We start from the raw sequence: 27,642 nt of genomic DNA, 5'->3' as shown, positions 1-27,642 counted from the left end.
AATAACATGAGGGTTAAAAGATACCACGTTAAAATCAACATTGTGTCCCGGACCGAGCCATGTTGCGGGTTTGGAAAAAAATTCTATGCCCGTGACACATTGCATATGAATCTTAACCATGAGGGTAACGTTCAAATGCATCTTAATCATGTGGTTAATATTGGATTAGTAAAACACGGTTCCCTGTTCACCATTGATTCCTGAAATGGTTGGTGAGATGAGTTAATATATTTTGGCCTGTGCTTCAATGCTTCGCTTCCTTCATACAAAGAGGGTAGTATATCATCAAAAATGTCAACCTTACTGTATAAATTGCATTTACTTCCATGATCATAACAAGTGGTGGTCTTGCAGGTCTTGATTCTTGCCTTCCAAGCGACAAACTTCATATCCACTGACATTTTAAGATGTCCAACATGTCACCGTATCAGTAGATACAGGGACAGTTTTCACCCCTTGGGAGACAAATCCGCTAATACCTTAAGTGAAAAGATCAGGTGCAATATGATTGCACAAATATTTGTGCATTAAGCACCTGATCACCCTCCATCTTGGGGACAGGGCCTGTCAGGTGTGAGGACCAAGACCTAATGGATGGCGATTGGGTGCTTAAAGCACAATTTTTGTGCAATCATATTGCACCAGATCCTCTCTCATACCTTAAGCAGTTTCAGAACAAGAAAATAACTGGATGATATATGCATCGAATTAAGCAGGGCAACAACCAAGTCATATACACAATAAAGAGGGACATGACCGATTTAACATATCTTCTCACATACCCCTAAATTTAGGCATTGTTTCTAAAAAAAAAGTGGACCTTCAACTACACATCAGAAAATCTCCAGACAAGAAATTGCCAAATTCTGCTTCCAGAGTCTCCAATACTTGGAAATTTTCAGATGAGTAGCTGAAGGCCCACCTTACACACACCACATATTAGTCTCTCTCTCTCTCTCTCTCTCTCTCTCTCTCTCTCTCTCTCTCTCTCTCTCTCTCTCTCTCTCTTAAGGCAAAAGTCACTAAGAAAAAAAAAACCTACCAACCTCTCTTTAGTGACCAATCAACTGACCTATTGACCGGACAACTGAATACTAATCGAACCCAGCTGGTGATTCAAGTGTAGGACATGCCTCCACTAGTGAACCGCTCTCCTTGGGCACTCTCCCCGAAAATGACTTTCATCATGCTACAATATAACAGACGCTTGAATCAAGCCCAACTATAAGCTCCTTGGTCCTACTTGGCTGTCTTACCTGGCTTGCTTCCCAGAAAGGAGAGATTCTTAAAATACCAACAATGTCCCTAGAATGACTAAACCAACATGAAACTAACTGACAAAAGAGGAATGAATTCCATAACCAATCTCAATGAAGCAGTTCCCAGCAATGAGAAGAGCTCAAGCCACCCACTAACGCAGGCGCTGCTCCAACTGAGCAGAAAAGTCCTCTTAACAACATGACTCAGTGATACTGATACGCCTCACTGACAGAAGAAAGACAGCAATGATAACCACCAAAAAATGCTGAGATCTCTCCCTTCAGGAAAAGCATATCATAGCTAGTCCCACCCAAGCCAATGGAAGCTAGAAAGACTAACGCATTTACAGAGAGGGTTTTCACGCTCTAACCTGACTGATCCACACACACACACACACACACACACACATATATATATATATAGAGAGAGAGAGAGAGAAATGTGCTATGTCACAAGGACTCTCCAACTAGGTGCCGCACCCCCGCACCCGCACCCATGTGACATAGGTAATGTGTATGTTTCAGACCATTAATCTCACAGACCGTCCCAGACCCCTTTAAAAAACATATTTACATGTGAATTTTACTTAAATCTAATTGGATAGATGTGACCTCTATGCTTTGTTTAATAGAAAACATGTATTGGTTTAAACATTTTTAGATGTATTTTTAGCTGAATAAAAGAATTAACTGTTCATATTACACCAAAACTTGATTAACTAAAAATTAGGAATTTTTGTTAAACTGATTTAATCCAAAAGCATGGTTCTTAGTAAATAAACAATAATAAACACATCAACAGGTTTGGATTAAGCATTAAACACATGCAAGTATGTTTTTTAAAAGGGGCTGAGAGAAGACAAATGGTCTGGAACTTACACATTACTCCTCTCTCTCTCTCTCTCTCTCTCTCTCTCTCTCTATATATATATATATATATATATATATCACAATGTGTTGAAACTCACAAGTTCAAGTTGTTTTCACTCAATCTGACTCTAAAAGTGTTCAGCATAGTCAATTTGTAAGAGAACAACCTTTGGATAGTGTTTTTTGCACACAAAAATATCCTTTTCAAGTGATAAAATTTTGGTGCATTTACGACTGTTGATTTTTTAATCACCAAAAAACCTGTATCCTTACTAGATTTTTGTGATTTAAAAGACAATTCCCACCAAACAAACCGTGTAGGTCATATCTGTGAAGTTAAATTCACTTGAGAAAACACGAGCAATAAGACATTGCTTGTTTCAACTTATTGATACCGTATGCACACATGCACCAGAGACTTATATATATATATATAGAGAGAGAGAGAGAAGAATGAATAAAGAATTGAAAAAACTCAAGATAACTAGGCCAGCCTAAGAACCTGTTTTATCACTTTGTTAGTATGGCCAATGTTGTCAGAATCAGTCAGTCCTGAATCAATTTTCAAAATGATTCAAGGAATCGACCGATTCTGAACTGAATCGGCCAATTTCTAACCAGAAGATAACAAGGCACAAAAATATTAAAATAATATTTAAAAAATACTTTAAATCATTTTTAAAAATAAGCCGAATCAGCTTGGTTTCATATTGATTTCTGGCCGATATGATATGAATCGGCCGAGTCCCCAACAATACCTACAACATTGAGTATCACACAAGCTAAAGGGTAAGGCTTCAAGATGTTACCAAGTGGAAAGAATTTGGCAACTAGATTCTGAACGGGAAATGACTACAAATCAACAAAGAAACACACAGATGAATATGTGGAATTGCAGAGAAATGAAGATAAATGCTACAAAGAAAACAATAAAAAGACCTGATACAGAAAGTTTAATATTGATTATATCTGAAGCTTACCAAGCTCAGAATTTACTGCTGAGATGCTCTCCGGCTCATCAGCTTTTTTTTCACCCGAAGATAACAGTTTTTCATCATTTAACTTTCTCAAGTCATTGACAGGTGGTACTGAACAAACTGGTGTCACAGATCGGATCTGAACAGCAGGGGCCATGAAATTAACAGAAGGAACTTGATTACCTAAACCTTCTGCCCTGGGCTTCGCTGAACATACTGGAATGGCTGGTCTTATTGTCACAGGAGCAGCCATTGCATAAGGGCGTCCGAAACCTCTGATCCCAGATAAAGAACCCATCTGGACTGGCTGGCGAGGTCTAAGATTAGATGGGATTGAGTCATACAAGTGTGGACTATGTATCGGAATATGCCTTGGGCCCAAATTTCTTGGTCTAAACCCAGCACCCCTACATGTACTCTCTGTATCTTGCGGAGCAAACAAAGAATCTGTTGAATTACCATGTGCCCAGTTGAACTGCTCCTTTCGACTCATCTCTCTTTGAATTTCCTGACTTTTTGAATGAATGTGCAATTCCTTAGAGAAAGAGTTACTGCACATGGCAGATGGGCATGAACCTAATGTTCCTGACCTTAAACTGGCACCCCCAGATTCCATATCTGAATCACCATCCTTGTGCATCTCAGCTTCTGTTTCCGAAGTTTTTGGCTCTATATGAGAATCATTTGAAACATGAGACCCATGTACAGTGAATGCATGGAAGTTTGGGGCCCTTGAACTGAAATCCATATTCTGCCCACTTGAAACCGTTTCCTTCTCTGAAGAACCACCATGAAGCCATTGCTTATCTTCCATCTGGTTCACATCAGGTATTTCCTGTATTGTAACTTGAGACCTGTTTCTGACATGGACAGGAATGGGTATACTAGAGGAATAAAAGGGGGAACAAGGTGCACAAGGCCCTGGTTCTTGTTCAATTGAAGAGAAAATTTGTGCATCATTTGATGGGAACATAGACTGTATGAACGGCAAGATACTAGGACTTGGAACTGGAGATAGTCCTGGAAGGGCTAATAGGTGAGTTTGTGGCTGCTGCTGCTGTTGCCACATTTGGATCATAGCAACTTCTGGAGAGAAGTTGGAATACAACCATCTTTGATAGGACAAGGGATACAAGGATACAGAACCAGACGGATTCTTATGTCTTGGACCAGACATGGGTTTCCTTCTTCCACGCTGCAAGTCATGTTGTGGTGACTGTTTGTTTCCATCTGGGGGTTGCAAACTAGCTAGTACACGAGCAATCGTCACCTGTTCTTGTTCCTCATTGGATTCATACTCCAATGATGGAGATAAAGAAGACGATGATGAGGAAGAAGAACCTGCATGTGGCACTACAAGCAATAAAATAAAATAATTAAAACCACAAAACTAATATATTCACCATGGGAACAAATAAGCAGCTTTCACCAGACTAAGTAAAACAGTTCTTGGAAAACTCACATAGTATTTACTGCTTTTTTAGGAAAAGCATGTGAAATAACATATAAAACTTATTACGGATAACTATTTGAAAAAAAAAAGGTTCTTTCCCTTCCCATCATGGAACTGGCTTCTAATAAAATAGGCTGCCTGTTTAAACTTCAGAAAAAACAGTTTAACTACCACTAAATTGCTTACAGAATTAACAATCAAAAACAAATATCAGCTTCCCAGGCTTAGGCAGTTCAGACCTCTCAAAATCTTTGTTAGCAGAGAATCAGGAATACTTGCAACTTTTGGTCTAATATAAGAAATAGAGATTGCTTACATTGTTTAAGTGCTGACCAAGCAGCCATTGCAGCATTCTTTTGAGCTTGCTTCTTAGTCTTGGCAGGGTCTCCTGTAAAGCTCATTCCAGCAAGCTCAACTGTGCAGGAGAAGACTGGCATGTGGCCTGGTCCAGATCGCACAGTGGTATAAACTGGCAAATTCAGACCAGCTCTGTGTGCTGTTTCTTGGAGCAAATTCTTGTATACTCCAGTTTCATCCTACAAATTGAACAGCATGATCAAAATAATTAGCAGCAAAACCAGCACAAACCCATTGAGAAACAAGTGGTCTAACATTCACACAAACAATTCATAAATGCAGTGACCAAGATTCAAGACTAGGTAATATGCCAATGGATATAATTGTACTAATTAGAATTAGGAAAGGATGAGGCAAGCCTGCCAATTTGCCCAAATGATGGCCAAATGTTCAGTTCAATACAAAACAAATTAACATCAATCCTCAGTATTGATATCCACATAGCCACTATTCAACTAAGAAAAGAAACATTAGCAAAGGATACAGGACCTATGCGATTTTCTCAGAAGTAGGTTCAATTAGCTGGTTCAAAATGCACCAGCACCAAAATACCCCCACAATGCCCATTATTTTGAATTGCATCTCCATGAAGATATCTTCATCATTTAAATCATAATGTCATCTGAGGAAAGAGGAAGTGGATCCAATCAGAGATACAAAAACTTGCAACATAATGCTGTTCTCTTTTAGGCACTAAATTTTCAAGTTTCAATTATTTAACTATCACTTATTTATTTATCCTCTGAAGCAGAAAGTAGGTTAAATGATAGTCCAATTAACCAAATAATTGTCACTTCCAAGCGCCATGCGACATTAACTTACATACTCAACTGTTAAAATAAATGGAACAACAGCTACAAGTGTCATCTTCCCATTAAGTTTCATAACACTAGATTTGTCAATCTCTGTGTGTGTATGTGTGCGAGCACACATGTCTACAATAAATACATATTGCATATATATACTGCATACATAAATATCATAGCCATCAATATCAGTCTTGGCACTATCTTGGAGAGGCAACTTGTCAGCATAATATAGGATTTTATAGTCATAGGAAAATATCTGTTCAAAAATAAAAATATAAGAATAATAATTTTTTTATAAAAGAACAGATTTGTCAGTGCACGCACACACACACAGACATATATATGGGTTAATAACTTGATATTTGGTGCTATTGAAGGCATGTAACTATTGACTATCAATCACCTTCTTTTCATAATTTTTTTATTTCTTTTGTAGATCAGACCTTATGGATGTGATCTACAAGGTTTGTTGAGTAGAAAACGAGTTTTGAATCATGTGACTGTGACATGTAAGCTGGTTTTTTAAGGGCTTAAAAAATCAATGGCCCACAATGCACTAAAATTTGATTATTAAAAAAATCATAATTTAGATCAAAATAACATGATCCAAGGTCTGATCCTTTGCAAACAAATCATGCTAAACACATCTATGTAGTCAAATTGAGTCGATAAAGCTTGACCTAAGATTTCCAGCTCGATAGCTGTAAAACCCTCATTTTTTTCGAAAATAAATAAATAAATTTGGACCCAAGACATGGACCCGTAATCCATTAAGGTTATAAGCGGTTGTCGCGAGGGTTTTAAACCCTCGCCTTTTTCTTTTCTCCCCCGTAGTCGCCCCGTGTTCCCTCCTTTCCTTCTCTTCCTTCATTTTCTCGCTCCCCGCGTGCGGCAGTACCAGCGACGCCAGCCCCCTTTTCAAGGTACGCCCTCCTTTTCCCCTCTCCTCTCTCTCTGCGTTCGTCGGGAGGTCGGCAGGAGGTCGACGGCCACCTGCCGCGTCTCCCCTCTCCCTCTCCACCTCTGTTTTCTTCTCCCTCTCCCTCTCCCTCTCCCTCTGTGTTATTGGAGGGCCGACAAGAGGCCGACAGCCCCCTGTCGTGCCCTCCCTCACGCTCTGTCTGCCTGAGGGTCGGTAGGTGGTTGGCAGCCCCTGCCGCCCTTGCCCCCTCTGTGACTTGTCAGGGGGTCGACAGGTGGCCGGTGGCCACTGCCGCCTTTTTTTCCTCTCTATTCCGGCCAACAGGCAGGGGCGATGCCCCTGCCTGATTCCCCCCTTTTTCAGTAAGATCAACAGGGGCCCACATCATGCTGGATGACCGGGATCGAACCCCTCTGCCACATGGAGGCCACTATTGTTTTGGCAGGGGTTTTACCTTGGCCCCTCTTTCGCGGCAGACAGGGGTTCGTCCCCTGTCTCGATCGTCATGCCTCCTCCTTTCGCTCTGGTAGCTCGGTCGACGACCCAGAGCACACCAGTCACCTCACCCTCTCCTCCTAGTGTTCTGCAAACACCCTGATGACCCCCGCTTGAGTCGTTCCTCGTCGTCAGCATCCCTAGGCTTCACCTCCAAAGCGTCGGTTCTGAGGTACGAGTTTTCTCTTTTGATTTGAGTGAAAAAAGAGAACATGGATTCGATTTCCATGTGGTATTTTAGTATAAAATCATATGAAAGAGTAAATCTAAATATTTACTCTAAGATCCATAGTTGAGATCATGTATTTCCCCTTTTTGAAAGGTATTTTTGGAGTAAAATCATGTGGAAAGTATTTATACGGTAAAACAGAATTTTAATCCACGAAAAATATTTATTTTTGGACAGAGGTTCATGTTGGGTTTGGAATCCATTAAAACTCTGTTTTGATTCACGCATATCAGTAGGTTGTTGGTTTTGTATTTGTTTCTTTTAGCTGTGCATATATGCTGTTATGCGAACCTGTATGTTGTTTGGTTTTCTTTATTAATGAGCATATGTGTTGTCATCTAAATCTGGCATACACTGTGTAAGACAGCATACTGTTTGTTTATTTTATAACATGTGCATGTGTGTTGTTCCTGTACATTCTTTATGTGATGAATAATGGGTTTCATGCATGTTGTTTTCTTTTGTATGCTGAAATTGGGCTTTCCCACATATCAGTTCTTGCCTATATATACGGATGTTAAATTCTTGTGGCCTGACTTACATTTTGGTGTTCATGTTGGAGCTGATTTATCTTAAATCAATGTTGTTAATTCTTCTTAAATTTGGATTTAAGTTGTATCTGCATTGTTCATTCACGTTAGACCTGGATGTATGCCCAAGCATGTACAATTTTCCTTGTTTTATCGCGTGTAGCATTTTTATAGTGTGTTAAATTTGGGTTTGGGATTAAATTAGTACCTTTGGGTTTAAGTATATCAAATCTGGGATTTGATTGAGGAAGGTAAATATAGGTTTTGGTTTAATAAATCAGTGTTTTTGTTTAAGCACGTGAAATCTAAAGTTTTACTTAACAAACCTGAGTTTTTGGTTGATTAATTTAAATCTGGTTTTGGACTTAAACAAACCTAAGTTTTTCTTGAGGTTGTTTAATTTGGTTTTAAAAGAAGTGACAATCAGATTTCTCTTGGCGAGTTAAGTTTGGTCTAGACTAGTGTTTAAGTTAGCATGTGTATGGTTCAACCCTTCCTAATACTACAGATTTCCTTACTTGAATTAAGAGCATGATATGTTTTATTAGCCTACACCTGACACATCAAGTTTGAAATCAAAGTAGTTGCTTTAGGGCTGCACCTTGCATCTTATGCACATGTTTACACTAATTTGATTGTATTGGCACGTGCACCTTCACTTGAGTGTTTACATGTTGAATTAAGATGTGTAATTGCATGAAAGTATGTATGTCATGAGAACATGTAAGATAAAGCATGTAATTACATGAATGCCTAGACTAAATGAAATCATGCATGGGATATGAACATGTGTATAGAATGAAAGCATGAAATTTAAATGAGGTTGTGAACCCATGCACATGTATAATATTGTTTCATGCACATCTTTAGATTTTCATAAATGAAGTGCATTGGGAAGCAATGAAAGAATGCATTGGCATGATCCTTAAGAGTTTTGCAAATGAATGCATAGATGATCAAGATGGATCATGGTAGGTTGCGGATTCCTTGAGTAGGTATGCTCCTTGCTTTACCTGTTTATATGTTGCAAATATTATATTTGATATTGTGGTTTTAATTGCACTGTTTTATTGTTGCCACGGGTGGTAGACCGTGAAGAGTTGCGCAGGATTATTTGCGAGCTTATGGTTGCATGTTGATTTGCAAATTTATGAAATTGATTTTAATAACAGGATAAGAAAAAGAGTATAGTGTAATTAACGTTCTCTTGATGTCCCTTCTTTAGTGTGGAAATTTTGGGCTTAACGGTTTGGGGACCGTGAGGATACAAAAACTTTGTGTGCGTTGTTGCCCTGGAACTCGATATTGAAGTTATTTCTCCTGAACACTGTTTTAGGGAGAGTCCGCCACTTTACCTGAGGGTGGTGTGTTCGACACAGCTGATATACCAAGGAAGTAGCACTTGTGGGCGTGGAGTGTCCCTAGTGTCCCCGATATTAGATGTGGAGGTCTAATATTCCGAAGGTGATTCGGTTGAGGGTTAAGTTTGAAACCCAGAAATAAAATACAACTTGTGTGTTAAGCTATCCTGGGAACCTAACTTGACCTCGAGGATTTTATCCGTTTGGTGTATCCGCGGGCAACGGTAATTAAAAAGAGAAACTTAAATTGTATGCATTTAATAGGACATGCATATAGAAAGAAAAACTTTAAAGAAAGATAATAAAGTGTTCATACATTGCACATAAATCATGCATATTCCTGCTATGCATTAGATCATTCATATTTTACCTATTTTATTTAATTGTTACATGTTGGTGGATGCATGATGTTTAATTTCTAATGCATGTTAAATATCCTGCATATTTCTGTCTTGCATTAGATCATGCATATTTTACCTAATTTTTTTAATTGTTACATGTTGGTAGATGCATGATGTTTAATTTCTAATGCATGTTAAATATCCTGCTTACTTAAATTGTGATTCATGCTATTGCTTAATGATTCTTCATGCTTAGAAATTATTCAATGTTGCATGAATGCTTAATTGAAATTATGAAGTTGTCATAATTGCTTTCCTCTAAATGATTGCATAAAACCTTATTTGTATTCATTATGCTCACTTGTTTCATTAAAAGTACCTATGCTCAGGATTTCGGTTCTGACACCCTATTTCTATGAGTTTTCTCAGCCGCAGGTGATCAGTGAAGCGACTGACTTCTGAGAGAGTTACGAGTGTCACATTCTTGCTAGACGGTTCACAGAAGGACAATGTGACTCAGTTTTTCGTTATTTACTTTTATGTCATTTAAAAAAACTCTGATATGTCATTTGCAATTATTGTTAGATAATTTTTCTTTCATGATTAATAGATAATGAGTTGCTATGGGTTGGGATGATAAGTGTAAGCTTTATTGTGGTTGGTTGTTTTCTCCAATTGAGAGTGGAATTGTAAAGGCCCCGAGTTTTGGGGAAAACTTCCGCAATGGTTTAAAAAAAATCCGCATTTTCAAGAGGTATGAGTTGGGGTCGTTACAATAGCTTTGTGCCTTCAATAGCACCAAATATTAAAGCTATATATATAAGTCAACAAGTTTCACAATATTTTGACTTTATCACATTTTTAAACTCTATCACATTGATATGGACATATTAACAAAATACCGTTCAAGAAATTCAATTACTTTGTATTTCATCTGTTTAAATATTATTAATTAGTAGAGTTTTTCAATCTATCATATTTATAGTTTCTGAATAAAAGGCTTTAAAAATGTGATAAATTCAAAATATCACAATATTTCATGACTATGATACACAAAAAGAATTTCCAATGAAAAATTCCCTACAAGCTATGTCACATGGATGGGAGTACAAGTATGTTGAAGGGGGGCGAGTACCACTATGTGCAAGTGTACTTGAAGTGAGGGGCATATATATATATGTGTGTGTGTGTGTGAGAGAGAGAGAGAGAGAGATCTAGGAATTTTGGACACTTTTTGCAAATCCAACACTGAAGATGTATTCAGCATGGTCCATTTGCTAGGAAATGACTGTTGGATCATGTATTTTCAATGAAAAAATGCAATTTTTGGATGCTTGAATATTTATGAAAATTATGAGTCGTTGATTATCAAGCCTTAAAAGATCATTTTTATGCATCATAATTGGATGATCTAAAAGTCGGTTTCTATCAAATCAAACATTGAGATTGCATCTCAGTTCATACTCCAGTTTCACCTATTCTATATGAGAGAGGGAGGGAGAGAGAGAGACGAGTAGTTCTCATACCATTGATGTCCCAAACTGTCATAGACCCCTATAGAAACCTGCAGATGTGTTTATTATTGCTTGTTCACAAAGAAACCTGCAGATGTGTTTATTATTGCTTGTTCACTAAGAACCCTGCTTTGGATCAAATTCATTCAACAAGAATCCCCAATTTTATTCAATTAAGTTTTTGGTGTAATATGAACCGTTAAACTTTAGTTCTTTAAAAAATACATCTAAACATGAAAAATGCTAAATCTATTACACGATTTCTGCCAAGTACATATGTGTCTAGGGTTGGCAGCGAAATGTCATCTTCGAGACCCATCCAATCTTTAGGAACAAAGAAAAGCCGGACAGAGGTAGCGCAGCTGACCGCAATTGCATGGGAGCTTGGAAAGTCCAATTTCGTTTAGTACAAGATCATTAAACACCACGCGGTGCTTACACCTCTCGCCTATCGAAGTTCTGTTCAAAAACCTTGTACAAGAACTTGTATAGAGAAGGATTTCCCACAGCGCAGCAGTTCTCCCATCCCAACTTAGTTGTTTGGTGATGCTATTGGCATAACAATTGGTACACCATAGGTTGGCCCAACCCAGTCCTCTCGTACTAGGGCTGTCTCCTCGCAGTTCTCTCTTTAACACAAACAGTAGATAGGAACCGAATTGCCTCACGACGTTCTAAACCCAACTCACGTACCACTTGAATCGGCTGTCTAAATTATACCAGCCCTCTGACCCAAGTAATGATTTTTGGAAAGAGAAATTTATTTTCAGATTACCACTTTTATTTGCTAAAAAGGTGAGAACCCAATTGAGAAGTGAAGTTGTAGTGCACATTTTATACAGCAAAGTTGCAAGTTGGGCCTGCAGCATTGCTGCTTACCACTACCCATCTCACTGATCCTCGAGATCAGTGATACCCACTGGTTCTACCGGTTGCATACTATTGATAACACCCAAAAGTAAAAAAAGAAAAAAAAGCGACAACTGACATACCTCTCTTCCTCGCCCTCTCTCTCTCTCTCTCAACCACCATGATCTAACTGCCCCTTCGCCCTAATTCCCACCACACATCCGTTGCTTACACCTACTGCTTGAGCACGGATGCCGCCTTGAGGCTCCTTGAAAATAGCTACAACTTGCAGCATGGTGGGGGGCTCCTCCATGCTCGAACATCGAAGCACTAGCAGGAGATCCTGAGATGTTGCAGCAGCTCCAACCCAGTCCTTCGCCCTCAATGTCAGGTTAAAGATGTCAGTGTTCTTGAGCTTGGCATGTTGCTTCAGCTTCATCCACCCCATTAGATTGTTGTCACCGAAGTCCAACAAGTTTGTCGGTTTCCTTCTTGTGAGCAACTCTAGCAACACTGCCTAAAAGTTGTACATGTTGCCCTTGGTGCTTCACTGGAAGCTCTATAGTGCTCAGTGTTTAGTTGTATATATATATATGCATTACCATACATATATACATTTGTTTTATATTGCACATGTATACATATATATTCATATATACGTATATATATTTTATTTATAATACTGTAATAGGTAATACCCTCTAGGGGTATTTTCATTATTTTACAATATTATAATAGGTTGCGCCCATTAAGGGTACTTTAGTTCTTTTACTTTACTTTATTCTTTTTGTCCTTTTCTATTTTTATAGAGACTATTTGGTCAAAAACCAAATAGAGTTGGGTTTTTTTTGGACTAGTCAACATAGAGCTGTTGGAACAGTCCTAAAGCTTTATTTGATACTACCACTTGTGTATAAATAGGGGTGAACCCCCCTCTTGCTCTCCAATGCTCTTTTAAAACATTCTAACTCACTTTGTGAGTATATCATAAATAAAATGTTATTTATTTTATTCTTGCTTTTATGCTTTAATGCATAGTATTGCCTTTAGTGGCTGTTTGTATTGCCTAAGTTGGCACCTTGTAGTATCCCATGGTGGACTTGTGCATGTGCACGTCATGTTTGTGTTATCGTAAGCCTTTTGTGGTTCTTGCTTTTATTTTTTTGTATATTATGTGACATGGTATCAGAGCGAGGGATTCTTGATCTTGGTATCTTGTTCGAGTTCGTGCTTCGAAAGAAAATTTTGGATTGATATGCTTGGACTCGAAGCTCTCATATTTTGATATGTATCCCTTGTTTAATTAAAAAAAAGTGTTTATAATAATTTTTTTTCTTTTTAAAATTTGTTTAAAATATTATGGTTATTTCTTGGGTATGTAAAATGTGTTTTTTGAATAAATTGGAATTAGAGTTTTGTGAAATGTCTTTTAATGAAATATTATTTTAATGACTGTTAAATTATGTATATATAAATATATATATACATATACTTATATATATATATACATTAGTATATATATAAGTATATATACGTATATATGTATATATACATAATTATATTTTCTTTTTCTGTTTTGTATAAACCAAAAACCCGATAGGGGTATTTTGGTAATTCCCAAATGTACCTTTTTCTTTTTTCACTTTTTTCTCTTTTTCCCTTTTTTCTTTTTCCTTTTTTATTTCTTCTTTTTGCTTTTTGGAATCATAAAGGGGCCCCACCCATCTAGTCGTTGGGGCCCCAACAGTCATATTTATGACCGTTGGGGCTCCCAACGACTAGAAGGGAGCCCCCTTTATGGGTCCTCTTTAGTGCTTCCCTCCTCTATTTAAAGAGGAGGTTCCCCCTTGTAAATGTATGGGTTTTTACACCCTTCTATTCCTCTCTTCAATAAATCCAACTTATGACTTTAAGTCATTTCCTATATTTGTGAGTTTTGTGTGTGCACATTTGGTGTTTGGGTTCTTGGCTCTTGTAGTCACTCTTAAGGAGTGACTTTTGCTCTATTGGTGCTTCCGCCTCTTTTCATTACATGATATCAAAGCTCGGTTGGTGATTGGGCTTCTCTTTTGACATCTTAGAAAGTGTGCCTCTCAAAGTTTTGAAGAAAGGAAGTATATTTGGTGCCGATGGAACGTGACTCTAAAGTGGAGCTCTCTTTCAAGCTAAATGGGTCCAACTATCTCATGTGGGCCTCCGCTATGGAAAATCATCTAAGAGGTAAGAAACTTTGGGGTTTTGTTATGGGGACTACTCCCGAACCCTCTCTTGTTCTTACCAAAATTGAAAATGAAGTTGAAAAGGCTTTAGATGGCGATGAGCGCATCAAAGCCATTAATAAACATCAATCCAAAATCGAGGATTGGGAAAGTAACCATGCCAAAATCTTGGCATGGTTTATGAACAACGTAGATCTTAAAAAATTGTGCCAATATTGCCAAGTTTAGAAGAGCCAATGAGGCTTGGTTTTTTCTTAAGGGTATGTATACCCAAAAGGATCTTGCTCGGCAATTCTTTTGCCAAGAAAAAATTCGTTCCACCAAACAAATGGATATGAGTGTCCGGGACTATTTTAGCTCTCTAACTCCTCTTTGGGATGAGCTTGCCCTTCTTGAGCCCAAATGGGTTGCTCCACAAGACATTGAACTAAGAAGGGAACAAATTGAAAATGAGCACTTTTTTCAATTTCTTCATGGACTTCGCCCGGAATTTGAACAAGTGAGGGCATCTCTTCTCCATAGAAGCAAAGCCCTACCTATTGAAGATGCTCTTGCCGAGGTATGTCAAGAAGAAACTCGACTTGGCTTGAGCATTAGGAATGATGAGGTTTTGGCCGTTAATAGGCCCGGTTCTAATGTTAAAGCATATAGACCTCCCCACTTTAACAAAAATATCAATGGGCCTAGAAAGGGAATCATATGCCACTATTGTAATGAACCGGGACACATTAGACCGGTTTGTCCTAAGCTTAAAGGAAAGGTTGCCGCGGTTGGAGAAAATTCTCCAAAGAAGGAAGAAAATACCAAAGAAAGAGATATCAAAGAAACTCTTAATCATATCTCCGAAGTTCTCCAACACCTTCTCAAGTCTTCTCCTTCAACATCCGGAGCCGCCATCGCCTACTCTTCATCACCTCCAGGTATGTGGATACTAGACTCTGGTGCTTCTTTCCATATGACATCTCATAAAAACTCCCTTTCCAATGTTTTTTCCGAACATATGTCCTCCTATGTCTCAACGGCCGATGGAACGTCTTTAAAAATTGAAAGTATTGGAACACTTGACTTCAAAAATTCTCAAAATTTCTTTGTTCCTAAAGTAAGAGTTGTTCCAAAAATTAATTTAAATCTTTTTTCCGTTTCCCAAATCACCGACCATGGATGCCAAGTCTCTTTCTCACCTAAAGATTGCATCGTGCAGGATCTCTAGTCAGGGAAGCTGATTGGGCAAGGCCATAGAAGGGGTGATCTCTATTTTATGGACTTTTTGACGCTTCCATCTAAGTCATCTTGCAATCTTGTTAAAGATAAAAGTATTGGAATTTGGCATGAGAGACTTGGTCATCCAAATTTTGTAAAAATGTCTCTTTTCCCTTTTTTGAACAATACTTGTAAAGACAATCACATGACTTGTAAAGATTGCATTTTTGGGAAATCTAAAGCTATTCCGTTTCCTCAAAGAAGTTATTTTGCCACTCGGCCATTTGAACTTGTTCATTCCGATGTGTGGGGACCTTCCCCTATTTTATCTAAAGGAGGCTTTTCGTATTATGTGGTATTTATTGATGACTTCACTAGATTTACGTGGATATACTTCTTAAGTCGCAAATCTGAAGTCTTCTCGTTCTTTAAAGAATTTCATGCTATGGTTAAAAATCAATTTTTGGGAAATCTATCTATTCTTAGGTCCGATTCGGGAGGTGAATATATGTCTAATGATTTTCAAACTTACTTAAAAGAAAATGAAATTTGTCATCAACGTTCTTGTCCCAACACTCCGCAACAAAATGGTCTTGCGGAAAGAAAGCATAGGCACATAATAGAAACTACAAGAACATTATTGATTTCAAAAAATATCCCAAAATCCTTTTGGGCCGAAGCAGTTCTAACTTCAACATATCTCATCAATAGAATCCCTTCATCCTCTTTGAAAAATCTTTCTCCATTTGAAAAACTTTACAATATGTCTCCCGATTATAAAAGATTAAGAATTTTTGGATGTAAATGCTTTGTTTTAACTCGCAAAAATGATAAACTTTCTCTTAGAGCTATTGAATGTATTTTTCTGGGATATGGCGAAAAACAGCAAGGATATCGATGTTTTGACATCCTTAATAATAAACTTTATATCTCAAAAGATGTCACATTCCTCGAAGAAGAAAATGGTTTTTCGCATCAACCAAATGAAAATATTGACTATTCCTTTTTATTTGACTTGTTACCTCAAGAAAACATCATAGATGATCATATTGATCTTAATGAACCTCTTGAAGATCTTGTTGAACATCCAAATAATGATCAAAACTTAGAAGAAAATGCTTCAAGACAAATACAAGTCTACTCTAGAAGGAATGAAAGAAATCCTCCATGTGCCCTTTGAAAGATTTTCTCAAAATGAGTCGATAGAAGAAACCTCTCAAAGAAGATCAAATCGCATTCTTAAGATTCCAAATAGATTTGTTTCTTATGACTCTTTTTCCCCTAATTATCGAGCATGTCTTCTTGCTCTTCACTCATTTCATGAACCATCACATTACAATGATGCTAAACAATATGATCATTGGAATGAAGCTATGGAGCTTGAACTTAATGCCCTTAAAAAGGCACAAACTTGGGAAGTCATTGATCCTCCCAATGGCAAGAAACCCATTGGATGTAGATGGGTGTTTAAAGTAAAAACTAAGAGTGATGGTTCATTGGAAAGATATAAGGCTAGGTTGGTAGCCAAAGGTTATGCCCAAGAATATGGGGTAGACTATGATGAAACTTTTGCCCCTGTTGCTCGAATGACTAGTGTTCGAACCCTTATTGCTATAGCTTCTGTCAAAAAATGGCCCATCTTTCAACTTGATGTTAAAAATGCTTTCTTGAATGGTAATTTAAATGAAGAAGTTTATATGGAACCACCTCCAGGTATGAATTTAAATGGAAAAGTTTTAAAATTAAAAAAGGCTTTATATGGACTTAAGCAAGCTCCTAAAGCTTGGTATGATAGGTTTAGTAATGTATTAATCAATTTAGGTTTTTCTTCTTGTTATACTGACACTGCTCTTTTTGTCAAAAGAACAGGTGACTCCATTATTATGCTTTTGTTGTATGTTGATGATATGATCATCACTGGGAATGACAAAAAGGGAGTAAATGATGTTAAGTCTATATTAAAAAATACTTTTGATATGTCTAACCTTGGTTATTTGAGATATTTTTTAGGGATTGAAGTGGCCTATTCAGCACGAGGGTACATCTTATCTCAAATGAAGTTAGCTGCGGAAATTTGTACCAAGTCAGGAATATCTGATGAAAAGAAAGTGGAGACCCCTGAAGTTATCAATGCGAAACTAAGACTTGAAGATGGTGTTCTTTTTGAAGATCCAACCCCCTACCGCCAATTAATTGGATCCCTCACCTATCTATCCATCACTGGTCCAGATATAGCTCATGCGGTTCATGCAGCGAGCCAATTTCAGCACGCTCCTACTACGGTTCATATGGCGGCCGTAATGAGAATTGTGCGATATATCAAAAATACCATCTCCAAGGGACTCTTCTTATCCTCTTCCTCATCTCTTGAATTAACTGCTTTTACTGATACTGGCTGGGGAGGAAATCCCAATGATCGGATCTCAATTACGGGTCTTTGCATTTTTTTAGGTGAATCTCTCATCTCGTGGAGATGCAAGAAGCAGCAGAAGGTCTCCTTATCATCTACTGAAGCTGAATATCGGGCTATGGCAATGACAACTATGGAGATTGTGTGGCTCAGAAGTCTTCTTAGTGACATGGGCGTTAACATTTCCACTCCCACCAAGCTCTGTTGTGATAACAAGAGTGTGATATACATTGCCAGCAATCACACTTTTCATGAGCGGACCAAGCATATCGAAATGGATTGTCATTATGTTCGAGACGAATATCTCAAAGGAACCATCACATTGTCATATGTCACTTCAGAGTATCAACTAGCTGACTTCTTCACCAAGCCGCTCCCAACTCCACGATTCATGTTTCTTCTTGGCAAACTTTCGGTCTTCTCCCTGTAAAGTTTGAGGGGGCGTGTTAAATTATGTATATATAAATATATATATATATATATATATATATATATATATATATATATATATATATATATATACATATACTTATATATATATATACATTAGTATATATATAAGTATATATACGTATATATGTATATATACATAATTATATTTTCTTTTTCTGTTTTGTATAAACCAAAAACCCGATAGGGGTATTTTGGTAATTCCCAAATGTACCTTTTTCTTTTTTCACTTTTTTCTCTTTTTCCCTTTTTTCTTTTTCCTTTTTTATTTCTTCTTTTTGCTTTTTGGAATCATAAAGGGGCCCCACCCATCTAGTCGTTGGGGCCCCAACAGTCATATTTATGACCGTTGGGGCTCCCAACGACTAGAAGGGAGCCCCCTTTATGGGTCCTCTTTAGTGCTTCCCTCCTCTATTTAAAGAGGAGGTTCCCCCTTGTAAATGTATGGGTTTTTACACCCTTCTCTTCCTCTCTTCAATAAATCCAACTTATGACTTTAAGTCATTTCCTATATTTGTGAGTTTTGTGTGTGCACATTTGGTGTTTGGGTTCTTGGCTCTTGTAGTCACTCTTAAGGAGTGACTTTTGCTCTATTGGTGCTTCCGCCTCTTTTCATTACACTCGTGTTTGTTTCTTTTGATACTAACCCATAAGTAGTCTACTCTTGAGCTCCTTATGGTAAGTTCTCCATGTTATTATTATTTTTAATACAAAAAGTATATAATTTTTATGATCTTGTGTACGTATATAAATATTTATTTTGGGTTTCTTGGACACCATTATAATTATTGGTGACTTTATGCATGTGTCAAAGTATGTTCTTTGAATTCTATTTAGTGTTTTCATTGAGACATGCTCATTAAGAATTTTTAAATTCTTGTATGTTTTATATCTTGAGTCATCATACATTTAAGTTCATTAGTCATGCCATGGATGTTTTATATGCTCTAATGAGATTGCTCTATCGGCATATATGAGATTGCTTTATCGGCATATCATCTTTATATTTATGTGTTATAGACATATGTCTATGAATCTTTTATGTGTCATTAATGATTATGTGTCATTTCAAAATTAGTTTTAATATTTTGGATATTGTTTTATGGTCTCAAATTAAATTGAAATTAGAGTTTTATCTTAAAAATATTTTTTTTAAGTGAGCTATTATTTTATTGGCTCTTGCATAAGCATGATAAGTCAAAATATATTTTGGATATGTTAGTATCTTATGTGAAATCATGGTGTTCATATGCATATCTTATGTATTCCTTCATAATTTTTTTTGGCTTTAAAGTTATTAGATTATTGCACATACATGGATTTTGATATCTTTGTAAGTATCCATGATTAGTTGTACTTGTGTATCCTCTTGGTTTTTCATATGGTTCTTTAAAAATCTCTTATATGTTTTTGGCCATCTTTAATGTTGTATGCCATTGTTGTATCATAGTAGACTTATCATGCATATAATTGTATATGATTGCATCATTTGATATCTTCTTGTGCATATGATTGCACTATACTCATTCTAAAGTTTTTGTCTACCTTTATTGGATTTGATTTGAAACTTTATTTTTTCAAATTGGTTCTTACATATGAACTCACTTATTTGGACTTCAAAGGAATCCCAATGATGCAAGTGTTCTTCAGCAAATTCTTAATGCTCTCAAGTAGAGGCAACAAATCTCTGACTTGGCAAGTAACTTCATTCCATTATCTGCTCATAGTAGACACATTCCTTTGTCTGCTTCCGATTGGATACTTTTCTTGATTATGGTGCAACTAATCGACTGCAGTCATGAATTTCATGCCACTTCACCTTTCCCAGAAAGTGATTTTCGCATGTATTGCCTCCTTATGGCATTAGTTTTGTCCATCACATATTTTTATATGAACCCTCATTTATTTTTAGCCTTATTGTTTTTAAACTAGGGTTGTTTGTTGGGGGTGAGTTGTATGCGCCTCAATTTTTTGTCACTTTAGATTGTCGGGTTATAGTTTGGTTTTAACTGACAATTGTTTGATCTCTGATTTTGTAGGTGTGTTGTATCACTCATTTGTTTACTTGGCCATTGTTATTATGGATGTTTATAATTGTTTTTATTTATAATGGTTATTTATTTTGAAATCATGGTTTTTCGAAAAATTGTTAAAATTGATAGTCTTATTTTTCTTGATGAGTTTGTTTTCATTACAAGCTCTCTTACCGCGTGTACTATGTCACATGGGTGCGGGTGCGGGTGCGGGTGCGCGACACTTTCAAAAAACTTGGGTGCGGGGGTGCGACAAAAAATATATACTATATATACTATATATATATATATATATATATAAAGTCCAAGAGTTGAACATAAATGGCCCTAGGTGCACTGACTGCACCCAAGGTCAGGTTGACCACATCGGGTGCGGCACCTAGTTGGAGAGTCTATGTGACATAGCTCGTGTGTTGATCCTATTATACCTCTCATCTAAGCGTCATTATATATAGACAAAAGATGTTTGTTCACACCTTCGTGTGTGTTTTTAGCCCATTGTTGGCATTGTGATTATACTCTTAATCTAATCGCTGATACACTTGATTTTTTAGTGTCACTATATATAGACAAGAGATGTTTATTCACACTTTTGTGTATGATTTTAGCCCATCGTTGGCATTGTGATTATGTTCTTGCTCTAGTCGCTGATACATTTGTTTTGGGTGTCATTACATGTAGACAAGAGATGTTTATACACACCTTCATGTGTGTCGTTGGTCCTTTAATAGCATTATGTCTATGCTCTTCTTCTAGTCGTTGATACACTTGATTTTTAAAGTTTGGAGGTCTACTGATTGCTTATGGTGGTTGAACTATTGTTGAGATTTGCAAAATAGCATTTCTTGATATTTGTGAGAATTTTAAATCTCTTTGTATCGTTTGCAAATTGGTGTTGATTTGCATATATCATTCCCTTTGTTACGTGTGATTTTTTAAAATCTTTTCATGAAATTTTTAAACTTTTGCTACTTGTTTTTCCTTGTATGAAAAAATGCTTATCGATAAAATTTCATGCATTTCATTGATAATATATATATATATATATATATATATACATATATATATATATTTTAAAATTGCTATTTGGTCATTTGTACTTAAACTCATTTTAGGATGTGTGAGTGAATTTTAATAGGTTGTAATTTATGGGATTGCGCTCATTCATATTATTATGTGCATTAAAATATATATATATATATATATATATATATATATATATATATATATTTCTAATTAATTATCTTATCCACATTGTTGTATGCATAAATTTAATTAACTCCTCTTTTCTTGAGGGTTTTTTTTTGAAGTGTTATACTTTATATGCATGTTGTTTTTAGTATAAATTGATGATTTGTTCTATTTGAAGTGTTTTTCTAAAAATTTGGGATATTATTAATACATGATTGTTTATCTCTTGTTGATAATTTAAATGTTTTTTCAAGTGATTAAATTCTCTTTGATCAATATTTATTTTTTCTTGAAAAATATGTTGATTATAGAATTATGCTTGTCTAGAATTATTTTTATAAATTTTATATATGAGGTATGCTCCTATCTTGCTTGAATTGTTACTAATGTTTCTAAAAATCTTAAAATTATTACTTTGTTCTACTTGAGTGTTATTCTTGTTCAAAATATGCATACTATTTTTTCTTTTGAAACTATATAACTATTTGATTAGGATTTTTTTTTGTGCAGTTGGAATCTGTGTTTTATTCTATCTACGTGTTTTTAAAGATGTGATGGATTGAGAAAAAAATATCTTTAATACATCATATCATAAAGATGAAGATAGACAATGAAGGTGTTTGGAGATGATCACTAATGAAGACATTCAAATACTTATATTTGCAAAATTCTCTTATGTGTCATAAAGATGGAGACACTCAATGAAGACACTTGAAGACTTGGATCCTCGACATTGATTCTTTTTTGTATTTTCAAACTTTTGGTTTATCACATTGTAAGTTTAAGGGGGAGTGTTAAATAATATATATATATATATACATTATTTATAATGATGTAATAGGTAATACCCTGTACGGGTATTTTCATCATTTCACAACATTATAATAGGTTGTGCCTATCAGGGATACCATAGTTCTTTTACTTTATTTTGTTCTTTTTGTTATTTTCTATTTTTATAGGGACTATTTGGTCAAAGACCAAATATTGAGTTCTTTTTTGAGTTGACTAGTCAATAGAGTTGTTCTATTTGAGACTACTTGTTGTGTATAAATAGGGTGAATCCCCTTTTTGTTCTCCAATGCTCTTCTAAAGCATTCTAACTCACTTTGTGAGAATATTATGAATAAAATGTTATTTATTTTATTTTTGGTTTAGTGCTTTAATGCATGATATTGCCCTTAATGGCCATTTGTATTGCCTTTGTGCTTTAATGCATAGTATTGCCCTTAATGGCTGTTTGTTCTGCCTATGTTGGCACCTTTTATTATCCCATGGTGGACTTGGGTATATTGCACATTGTGCATGTGCAAAATTCAACCACCTTACCTGAGGGTTCTCAGAACAATTAGTTGCTTGACTTCATGTCTCCGTGGATGATGATGGGGAAGCAACTACGATGGAGGGAGGCGAGCCCCTTGCAGCTAAGGCGGTCACCTTCTGCCAACCAGTCAAGCTTGATTCTGCTCTTACGATTATGAACAACATGGTCCAAGCTCCCATGCTTCATGTACTGGCAGACGAGAAACCTATCTTCCCTGGACTCTAACCTTGCAATAGCCCAAGAGGGATACCAGATTTGAGTGTTTGATCATGTTGATGGTCTATCTACGGTGTTAATTCACTTCAACTATAGGCATTCATGTGGATGAACTTCTTGCTTGTGAAGATACTATCATGCTTAAGTTGTGTAGATGTCACCAAAAGGTTGGAGATGATGAGGCTTTATCATGGAAGTTGTTGTAGCCTCAACCAAGTCGGCGAAGGTGAGCCTCAGAAGGGGCTTCTCGATTTTAAAGGTGGCAAGGCTGATGCTAAGTTCCTCATAAATGTCCCTAATGAACTTATGCTCCTCCTTAATGACTAGCCTCCTTCTTCCATAACTTATGGTTCTTGATGGTGATGACCACCATGCCGAATGCAAAAAAGGAAGAAGGTGAGACCTATCGCCATGCTCACCACTAGTGATTCAAGGCGAGCGAACATCATAGCTGAAAGCGAGAAAATAGTAGGAACAATGCAAGTTGGAAAGAAAAAAGTGACAACTTTTCCAACCGTTTAAGAGAAAATTTCTGAAAGAAAAGTTTTTCTAAAAACTCTAATTTTTTATAGAAAAAAATCCTCCACTTTGGAGGGTAGACAAATTTTTCATATCAAAAGTTCTCATTTTGCATTAGAGCAAAGCCTCACTTTCAAAAAAAAAATCATTCTATCGGCTGCCACTATGCTGCCTTCCTCCAGTGCACCTCTCTCTCTCTCTCTCTCTCTCTCTCTCTCTCTCTCTCTCTCTCTCTCTCTCTCTCTCTCTCTCTGATCGACCCCCTTCTCCCTATCTTCCTTCAATAGAGGGAGAGTTTTCAATCCTAATTTTCTTATTACACAAACAAGTAAACATTTTTCATTTAGAAAAGTTTCCATATCAAAACTTCTCATAGGAAAAATTTTCTTATGAGATTTTTTCTTGCTTCCAAATGTGGCCTTAAAGATCTATTTATATCCCTTACTCTCAATTGTTTCCTTGGACCACTTACTCTTGGAACCTAAAGCAAATGATGTTAGCACCATGATCTATACCATTTTCCAACTTCCAACTACATCATTGCTCACCAAATTATTGCATACGCACAATTGTCCACCTTCACTTGTGGCACTTCCTTTTAGTTTTTATAAGCTTATCCGTTTTTTAAGAATGCCATTGCGGTTGAAGTGCAACTGGAGTATTGTGCGATCGTAGAATGCCATTGCGGTTGAAGGGAAAGTTTTATAGGACGACTATTAGGCCCGCTTTACTATATGGTACGGAATGTTGGGCTGCCAAGAGACATCATATTCAAAAAATGAGTGTAGCTGAGATGCGTATGCTTAGATGGATGTGTGGAAATACAATAAAAGATAAGATTCGGAACGCGGAGATACGTAAGAAGGTAGGCGTTGCACCCATTGAAAATAAGATGAGAGAGAATCGTTTACGGTGGTTTGGACATATTCGGCGAAGGCCTAATGATGCTCCAGTTAGAAGGATGGAGAAATGGGAAAATATATTAGTTAAAAGAGCTCGGGGTAGGCCTAGGAAGACTTGGATGGAGATGATAGGAAAGGATATGAATGCTTTGAACCTCACCGAGGACATGGCATTGGATAGAAATGATTGGAGGAGAAGGATTCATGTGGAAGACCCAGAATGATTTTCTTTGTTGATTCATATCACCGACCCCAATTGTTTTGGGATGAAGGCGTAGTTGTTGTTGTTGTTGTTGTATCTGTTTTTTAAGAAAAGATCAATTACAAACTTATGCAGTTTCCAACTTGCTCAATTCAACAAATTCAGAATGAAGTACCTCAAACCACATTTTTTCTTGTCATAGATGTTATTTTGACTGAATAATGGCAAACAATAATTCCTTATCATTTTTGTCTTCATCTTGTTTCAATGTACGTATTGTGCAGTATTTGGTAAATACTACCCCATGTTCATTCATTATTTACTAAAGAATAAATGGAATGCCGAGCCCAAATCAAGTGTCTTAGATTGGGCTTTCGCAGACAGCTGATAAATTCTACTTGCACCCCATAGATCTTAAAATATCTGGCTAAGAAATTAGCTTTTTCCATGTAATTCATAAAGTCTATCAAGATCTGGCAAAGTTTTTCCTGATCATTTCAGATTCCTCACATCCAAGAAACACTAACAATTTTTACTTGCAACAATCTAAGATACATAGTACACAACATTGATCAAGAGCATGGAGATGTAGTAAATGGACCCGAAAAAAAAAAAGACATACCAAAACTCTAGCAGCTAGTGATCTAGAAGGTCCCCTCCTTGAAAGAGTGTTTAGTGCCACCTCAGCAGCAGCATGCTCAGCTTGTCTCAGAGTAGTGCAAAAGGTAGGACTTTCAAAGATCTCACCATTAAAGCTAACAGTAGCTTTGAACCGAGGTGCATGATCTGGTCCTTCTCGGATACAAGAATAAGATGGTAGATTGAAACAACTTCTCTGAGCCAACTCCTGCAACTGGTTTTTATACATGCCTGTAGAAAGCATTCCGTTGATGAAAGAATGGGAGAAAATAATGGGTAAAAAGAGCATAAACTAAAAAAAAACAAGAAAAGGCATGAAAAGTAAAAACATGGTTACTTCTCCACATATAAGAAAGAAAATGATCCTGAATCTTTCACATTCTAGCTGCACTGTGCACTGTAGTTTTCTAGTAACATTATAGCCCATCTTATGTAATAAAAATAATTTTATAGAAATTCCCTCCTCAAAATCCAGAAATGGTAAATAACCATCACTTATTGCAAAAAGCACCATCCTAAATGGAAAAATATAATCTTCCATCAGAAAAATTCCCATTTGTTGAGATTTTCTTTTCAAAGAGCAGTAATGAAAAAAAAACATGAAGTTAAGGTAAAGCATTTCGTAAATAGTACTGAATAATAACTCATCATAATGCAAATATCAGTACCATCATTTTCTCGAAACAAGAAAAGATTAAAAAAAATGTTGCAGTACCTACCTATATACTGCAAATTCAATAATTAGGTGAAGAATGAGGTAAATGACTCAAATCGTTAACTCTCCAAATAAATATATTATTATGAATCCAGAGGCTCGAGAAATTCCTGCATCACAAGGATACTCCACATCAAAAAATATCTAACATGCTGCCAAAAATTCACAAAACTCATAAGTTTCAACCACACAACCCAAAAATTCAATTCAAACTTGCAAAACCACTAGCAATACATAGCCTAAAATGAAGCAATTCTACACTTAAAACAACTATGACAAATGAAGCAATGTTGAAAGCCTCCCACCCTACACTAACAAAACAATGAGTACGCTTTCCTATTGTCACAATCCAACATCAAGCATTCTCGTGTCAAAAGAAAAACTTCACAAAGCAAGCAACAATGAACACCTCCTTGGGCATAGTTAAACAATGCCAACTAATCCCGCCAATTAACAAGCCAAACAGATGCAGCTATCACGGAACGCTTCCTAATTCTTCGAACTAACAAGCAACCTCAGTCTGAACTCCACGAATGTAGTCATTTGCAGTACGGAAACCCCTCCAACACCCTAAAATTTCACGAGAGCTTTAACCAACAACGTGGCAGATACAAATTCTCCATAAATGCACAAGCTCACCAAATGCATGAGGAAACAAACCGAATAAAACGCCTTACAAACAAACTACAAAACCGTCCACATTTTGTTCTACCACCCCAATTCATCAATGACACCATAATACGGAATCGACATAAGAACATGCAAGACGAAAGAATCGAAAATTGTTATGAAAAAAGGGGGAAAGACGCTCACACTTCCCTCTCACCAACCTCAATCCAAAATCCATTTTTATCGATATGAAGACCCTAATTTTCAGAAAGAAAGCGTATACTTCGATTTCCCACAAAAACAAAAAAACACAAAAATGACAGAAACGAAAAGCACCCAAGAATCAATCCCAACATCCAATCAATTAGGACAAAACCACCATAAAAACACCCAAAAAAAACAACAAACAAAAACTAAACAAATCATAAGAATAGACACTTGAGTACAAAAAATAAACGATTGCACCTCAAATCATCCCCAAAAAAAAAGTGAAAAAACAACTTCGGCATTAAAAGGAGTCCATTTTAGTAACCCTAACCATGGTTTCCTCTCTGCACAAAGAGTGAGAGAAGGAGAGAAGAAGTAACCATGTTTTAAAGGGAGATGGGAAAACCCACCGATGCGGCCGGAAAATTCAGATCGAATGCCGGAAATCGGTCGAATATTGCCGGAGAAACAGCAGACAGAGTGGAAGTTTTTCGTCCACGCAGACGATGGAAGAGCAGACAGAGTGGAAGTTTTTCGTCAGTCAATTTTATCTGGTCTTAATTACCATGACGCCCTCGAATTCTTGAGATATTACTGTTCTGTGGTTCACTTTCATGCCCTTATCTTTCCTTGATATGCAACTTGGCAAGACTGCAAGAGCATTTTGGTGTTTCGGGTGAGGATGAGGAACCGGGTTTGGACCTTATATGCCAAGCCCCAACCAGACCATGGGCTAGAGAGCTGGTCCTGTGTAGGGCTGGTAAACAAGCCGAACGAACCTAACAGGGCATGTTCTGGCTAGGATCGTTTACTAGTGGATTGAGCTCGTGGCTCGGCTCATGT

At 36.8% G+C, this 27,642-nt stretch overlaps 1 protein-coding gene across 3 annotated transcripts; it reads right to left on the bottom strand.

The window, feature by feature from the left end:
* Positions 1 to 989: 989 nt before the first annotated feature.
* Positions 990 to 27,315, bottom strand: LOC149820753 (double-stranded RNA-binding protein 2-like). Of its 3 annotated transcripts, XM_089982433.1 has the most exons (5): positions 27,210 to 27,315; positions 25,988 to 26,093; positions 25,252 to 25,499; positions 4,876 to 5,095; positions 990 to 4,459 (listed from the first exon to the last, which is right to left on the bottom strand). In XM_089982433.1, the coding sequence occupies exons 3-5, from the start codon at positions 25,495 to 25,497 to the stop codon at positions 3,093 to 3,095; spliced, it is 1,833 nt and encodes a 610-aa protein (XP_089838559.1). In that variant the 5' UTR covers positions 25,498 to 25,499; positions 25,988 to 26,093; positions 27,210 to 27,315; the 3' UTR covers positions 990 to 3,092. The 3 variants fall into 3 exon arrangements, with proteins under 3 accessions (XP_089838559.1, XP_089838560.1, XP_089838558.1); XM_089982434.1 differs by lacking the exon at positions 25,988 to 26,093 and having other exon boundaries at positions 27,210 to 27,300; XM_089982432.1 differs by lacking the exons at positions 25,988 to 26,093; positions 27,210 to 27,315 and having other exon boundaries at positions 25,252 to 25,555.
* Between the last annotated feature and the right edge of the window lie 327 nt (positions 27,316 to 27,642).

The sequence above is a fragment of the Nuphar pumila genome, chromosome 12 (genome assembly GCF_984573655.1).
Source record: "Nuphar pumila chromosome 12, dmNupPumi1.hap1.1, whole genome shotgun sequence".
Taxonomy (NCBI): domain Eukaryota; kingdom Viridiplantae; phylum Streptophyta; class Magnoliopsida; order Nymphaeales; family Nymphaeaceae; genus Nuphar; species Nuphar pumila.
The sequence above is the reverse complement of the archived record's forward strand: the minus strand, read 5'-3'. Positions and strand labels throughout refer to the sequence as shown.

Coding starts and splice junctions, on each gene's coding strand:
- LOC149820753 (XM_089982432.1), bottom strand. CDS start 25,512: ATGCTTTCTACAGGCATGTATAAAAACCAGTTGCAGGAGTTGGCTCAG. Junction 5,096..25,251: donor CACTAGCTGCTAGAGTTTTG/GTATGTCTTTTT, acceptor TTCAATTTGTAG/GATGAAACTGGAGTATACAA. Junction 4,460..4,875: donor TTGGTCAGCACTTAAACAAT/GTAAGCAATCTC, acceptor TATTGCTTGTAG/TGCCACATGCAGGTTCTTCT.